This window comes from Phymastichus coffea, unplaced genomic scaffold (genome assembly GCF_024137745.1).
Source record: "Phymastichus coffea isolate CEN01 unplaced genomic scaffold, Cenicafe_Pcof_1.1 PCOF00201, whole genome shotgun sequence".
Classification (NCBI taxonomy): domain Eukaryota; kingdom Metazoa; phylum Arthropoda; class Insecta; order Hymenoptera; family Eulophidae; genus Phymastichus; species Phymastichus coffea.
Genome location: NW_026707012.1, coordinates 49605 through 55604, shown reverse-complemented (window position 1 = coordinate 55604; position 6000 = coordinate 49605). Strand labels below are relative to the sequence as shown.

Below are 6000 nucleotides of genomic sequence, written 5' to 3'. Positions count from 1 at the left end.
GAGAACGCGACACTGGACGAGAGAGAGAGAGAGCGAGAACAAAAAAAGAAGAGCGTCGGCGGCGTAGTTAGGGGTGTAACGGGGGCACGGAGACGTGAATATCGCCGCTTGCTCGAGTGAGCGAGCGAGCGAATGGGAAGGAGGGGAGAGCGGGGGGAGAAGCGTAGAGTAGAGAGAGCGGGCGAGACTGTTCGGAGTTGCCCCCTCTACCGTCAAGCCCGTCAGTCGTTGCGAGGCTAGCGCCGAGAGAGGTTCGTTTTCCCTTACGCGTGGCTTCTGATCATCATCATCCACAGTATTTTGAAACAGTTTTGTTGATTTGAATTGTTGCCGTCGTGATCGTTGCTGTGTGTTAGTGTTCAAAGCCTGATAGAGAGGCTCTCTAAGTACAGTGACAAGTACACCAAGTGATCAATTGGTGTTGTCGCCGCCGTATTTTTTTCGATATCCACACGTTCGAACGACGAAGAGCACGCGAGAGAGCGAGAAAGAACATCGAGCCGAGTGAACGAGCGCGTCTGTCTGTCGGTAAAGTCACGTGGCTGCATTGCCCGCCGAGCGAACGACTCCTTTTTTCGGATGGCGTTCCAACAGCCGCGCCGAGTAGGCAGAAAAAAGTGCTCGTAGAAACAGCACCATTATAGGCGCAGAAACAAAATTGTTTATTGCATATTGTGTAGTTTGTCCAGTGTTTAGGGTACGACTATGAGTGACGGAGTGTGAGTGTTCCCCGCCAAACCATCCTCACGTTTGTGAACGATTTGACGTTGATATTTCTTCTTGCAAGTGTTAGCACCATACAGGCAACGTGTTGTCGGCGAATAAGAAGAAGCGGTCAGAAGAGAAAATGTACCCGAGCGCCGGAATGAATGCGGCCGCCGTGGTGGCGGCTGCAGCTGCCAGGCATCCGGTAAGTGCTGCGTGCCAGAGGCAACACACAAAAGACCCAAGTGAGAGAGAAAGAGAGAGAGATGGGGGGGGGGGGTATAATCGAATATAATGCCGAAAGAGAGAGAAGTTAAATGCGATTATAAAGCGGAGAGGCCACGAGGCGTTCGAGTGGTAATTAATGGCTTTTATTGGCCCCCAGACACGTACACACACATATACAGGAGATGAAGTCAGCGATGATTAAAGTTATTGCCCGCGTCGCAGCTGAGATACACTGATTGCTCGTCTACGATGACGAGCTCCGAATTGTTTTGTTGTGCGCCGGGAATTGTGTCAATTTTGACCTGTTGAAAGTTTGACGATGGATGACAATTGCTTCGTTAAGAGATTTTTTTTCAAATGTCATTTTTATGTTGACGAGCCGCACGATGCGACACATCATTCGAGATGTAATGTAGGCCTCGTAAACCTTGCGTTTAGCCTTGTTTTTACGAATCATCAATTCGCCAATGAAAAAAAAAGAATGCCGTTCTACGACTTGTTTGTAAAAAACACTCAAACCGGGTTAACGACATTATTATCTACAATTGTTTTTTTTTCTCTTTAATGCTTGGCATTAACATCCAATAAGCAAGTAACTTATTCCATCCTAATTTATATTTTTAACTTTTTATTTGCTTCGTCGTTTTCGACGGAGACATAGCTTTACGTAATTTCTTTTTCAAAGATCGATAAAAGTCTATTTTCTTTCTAAAATTAGCAGTATTGGCTCAAAAACATACTTATCCAAAGTCTATGTATAATAAAAGATCGTAACTCGTCGGTCGAATGTCCAACATTGACTCAACTTACGTAAGGCTATTTATTAGTAATTGAGGAAATGTAATTGGCGATTAACGCAGAACAAACTTGAAATTAGATGACCGATTCGAATATATTTGTTCAAACAATTTAACATTGCTAAATTCCAGATGTAGTTATGACCTCTCTTGTGCATAATTAAACGCTCCACTAATATTCGTTAAACAAACACAACAAACATAGGACAAGTGCCCTATACATGTACATCCATTATGTATGTATATCCACTCTCTCATTCTCTCTCTCTCTTTCGATAATAAAAGTTGCCGAACCTCACTCGAAAACTTTCTCCTTGTATTGTGTATGTTATTAATCGTTGTATATATTTCTATATATGTAAACACACGCACATGGAAAGCCACCACGTGTAGATATTACGCTTGCTGGGCTAAGCCAATACACTCTGAACCGGCTGTCATGCGCGTCGCGCATGCGTAATTCTGATGTCTCCCTATTTATCGTCACTTTTTATTCGAAATTCTATTGATATCTCAATCATTAATGCGTGAATCGGCGATCAAAAGAAATTGTAAAAGGAATAAAAATTGAAAAGAAAGAAAAAAGTAGGCAATGCAAACATGGCTATTTGACATTCTTTAAATAAACGTTTACTCAAGTAACAATGTCATATAGCGAGATATTTTTTATTATAAGCCAATAGCGCGACAGTGACTGATAGCATGTACGTTTTATTATCAGCGTCGAATAATGCAAACACAATCAGACATATACATGCGTTCAAGCTATATTGTTGTAATTGATACGCAACAATAAAAAAAAAAAGAAAAAAAATTCCGATTCTTCAGGAAAATTTTGTCTGTCGTGTAATTGAGCTCGCGCGACAACAGCATTTACATGCTAATTCGATGTGAAAGCTGACTAATGCGGCACTTTCTCGCTCGCAGGTAGTATGGCTAATTAAACGATAATCCAATGCATGCATTATGTAAGTATGCTGTATATATGTTCAGAGGCTACGCGTTTAACTGAATTGAATCATAATGTATTTGATTTGACTCATTTCAACATTTTGCGTTAAATTATTTTTTTTCCAATGAATTCGAAATGCGCTCGTTATTTTTATTCTATAGCGCGCGTGCAAGGGTTTCTATCGATAACGATCCCTAAACGTCACCTCGGATTGAACATCTGTCCCAACATTGACGTATCATTAAGATCTATAAATTCGTCCTTGCGCGCAATCTATTATATGATTAAACAATGTATCGTGTGTTAATGTAGCTGTCGAAATGTTATTTAACCAATGAATGTTACAAGTGTCAGGATCACGGCGAATCATAAAAATTTGTCCATAGGCATCGTGCCGCTTTTTGAAACAGCCACGTTATTCCAAAGGTAATCCAAGAACGGACAAACAAAAAACAAACGAGAAATAATATCCTAACGGTACTTCCCGCGATTGGGGAGTATAAGTAAGTAACGTGATCCTCGTGCAAACATCCGAAAATCCGCAGGCGGTGCATGAGTTTCGGGGGTAACTCAATCTGGATCGCACCGTACCCATATACATCCCTATATAACCATGTGACGCTCACTCGCCTATCTCTTCTGGGCGGGCGCATAATGCCTGCCGCGGGCGCGCCAAAGTGGCCGACACGTGTCGAGCGCACGAGGCACGTACACGCACGTGCCCCCGACTAGTGTGTGTCTGTATAGGCGCCTCGACACGATCATCGTCCACATGAAATTGCGCTCTCGCTGGCGGAGGCAGCAGTTCGCGGATTTTCGATAAGCGCGAGAGAGAATCAAGGGGAGGCTTTGGGAACCTAATGAGCGCCAGATATTGCTAATTTTCCATGAACTATTGGTGTGTACTTGGAATTCTGGAGCACGAGTAATATTGTTGATGAATTATCGTATTGCAAGTTTCACGGAAATGTAGATTTATTTTCGAGCCGCGGGTATACAGAATGCACTTCTACTCTCTGAAAATTAAGGCAATTTCATGCCAAATTACATTTGCAGCATAATTACACAGCAATTTTGGAACAATTTTCACTCGTCGGAAAGATTCAAATTAAAAAAATAAAAGGACGAAGAATAGCAGTTTGTAATAAATGCTACATCATAAACTTCAAAAAAAGGCCAAAGCAAATGCAACACACACACAACACAGAGCTGGCAGTTCAAAGCCACGCGGTGTATAAATCAAGACTATATCCAGGCTTATCTGGCGTGTAGCCGAAAAAAAGCAGTTCATAAGATCGTCGGTGCAAGATATGTACAAAGGGGGAGTCGGCGGCGGCGGCGGCGGCGAAGAGAAAGAGGTCGTTTTGCGCGCACGCCTGCGCTTGCGGACACTGCATAATCGGCAGATAAAGCCTCGGAGATACAAACGCGCGACCGTGATCGCGATGAATAGTGCGGATTACTCGGCGCAGTGGAGCGCATCGTCGTCGCCTCGCTCGCCGTCGCTTCTACGTGTGTATAACGAGTGCATGCATGCAAATTGCCCGTGAGATTTCTTTAATGTCTTCGGGGACAGGGGGGGGGGGAGTGTGCGTGCAGAGTGGCTCGCGCCGATGAATTTTCAAATGCCGCAATGGTTAATTGGGATTCCGACAACGAGCGAGCTCAGCCGCGAAACGAGCAGAAACAAAAGTTTGGTTGGATTCGCAGTGCAGAACAGAGCAGTCATCGACAGCCGCGCGCAATATTTGCGAACTCGTGTTGGTCCCCGCGCGCGCCGATGAAAAATTGAACGTTAAACCTCGAGAGCTACAGCCGGAGCGACGATGATAAAAAAAAAAAATCACGCGCAATCGAATCGGTGAGAGTCATTTTTGCCCGGGTAAACATCGCACGTGCGCGGACCGCGTAGCGCTACAATAACGATAAAACCGAGTCAATATCCGTTCGTGCCCCTGCACAAAATTACTCGCTGCGTCGTCCCCCTCCGCGTGCCGCTTTTATATACTATGGAAAAAACATCGAGCGACAGGGAAAATTAAACGGCCTCGTCCGCGTACAAATAATGATTATGGTAATAATAATGTCGACGCTTGGGGGTCTGCTACTATGTAGGGTCGACAGCGACGTTCGGTCGCACCCCTAAACGCGCGCTGCCCGATGCGCGTGCGAGAAAAAGAGCTGTTACGCCTCGCTCGCTGTGGCGCTCTTTTTCTCACCCCACTTCTTGCGACGGTGCGTGCGCACACCTTTTTTGTTTACCGCTGGGATTATGCCTCTTGATGCTTTGATTTCCAGAGAGGGGAGATTCAATGTACTGCTCTCTGGAAAAACTAAGTGCTAACCAACTGCAGTCCCCCTTTACCCTTTTTTAACAATCTCGATTATATGTGCTTGGATAGAACAACTTGCATGAATTCGTGCATGCTTTGTACTCTCTTTGTATCATAAGCTTATAATTGCAAAAAATGACGTTGCATAATAAATGATGACAGAAGGTAATCTGATTGATAGTATTTTTTTGGCGGGTTATAATAAACCTGTATTCAGTTTTGCCGACCGAACTATATGAAAAGTTTTTCAAACAGCTTGGGCTTGTTATTCAAAGCATATTTGATAAAAACATTGAAAAGTTTTAATAAATACCGAAGGATGAAAGTGCTTCGAGTTGCTTACTCATTCCATACGCGTCGTATACTTGGTCGTACAAAACAGCAGCATCGCAATAGTAATCGATATGTCTTATAGTTTATCTAAATATTTCACTTAAAAGTATAACTTTGTGCGTAGGCCTCATTGTAGTAGATTCTTCTTTCAAAAGACAAACAAACTTGTCGCGAAGTAAGTATAGTATAGCATCGATCATGAAGGTGAAGAGTTAATAGCAGTAGTGCTGTGCACGCATAGCGCCGTTTGCTGTGTTGATTCAAATGATTAAACATCAGAAAATGGATAGATGCTTGTCCACAACGTGAGCCCAAGGTTGGTAAGCAAAAAAAAAAAAAAGAAGACGCAAATGCGAATAAAGGCCAAAGTTGTGAAACTCTGACTTTGTACAAGAAAGTGTATACACACCGGTGTCATGCAAAAGATACAGAAAATAGAAGAGAAGAAAGGGAGAAGTAGGCGGCAGCAATAGACAGCAGAAAGAAATGAGAAGGCGATTTGGGTTTGCACAAGTTCCTCGTCTATTCGACAAATATTGATACTTTTAATCGGCCTGTTTAGAGCCGCCTTCTGTTGCTACAAGAGAGAGAGAGAGAGAGAGAGAGAGAGAGAGAGAGAGAGAGAGAGAGAGAGAGAAGATCGAAGCGTGTT

General features: G+C 43.5%; 1 protein-coding gene across 3 annotated transcripts in view; it reads left to right on the top strand.

Moving 5' to 3' along the window:
* Positions 1-245: 245 nt before the first annotated feature.
* LOC131673853 (transducin-like enhancer protein 3-A) overlaps positions 246-6000 on the top strand; it is a 50921-nt gene continuing 45166 nt past the window's right edge. For all 3 annotated transcript variants that reach the window (XM_058952192.1, XM_058952191.1, XM_058952190.1), the window contains exon 1: positions 246-910. In XM_058952192.1, the coding sequence (XP_058808175.1) occupies positions 848-910 (63 nt within the window). In that variant the 5' untranslated portion in view covers positions 246-847. The remainder of the gene's footprint in view (positions 911-6000) is intronic.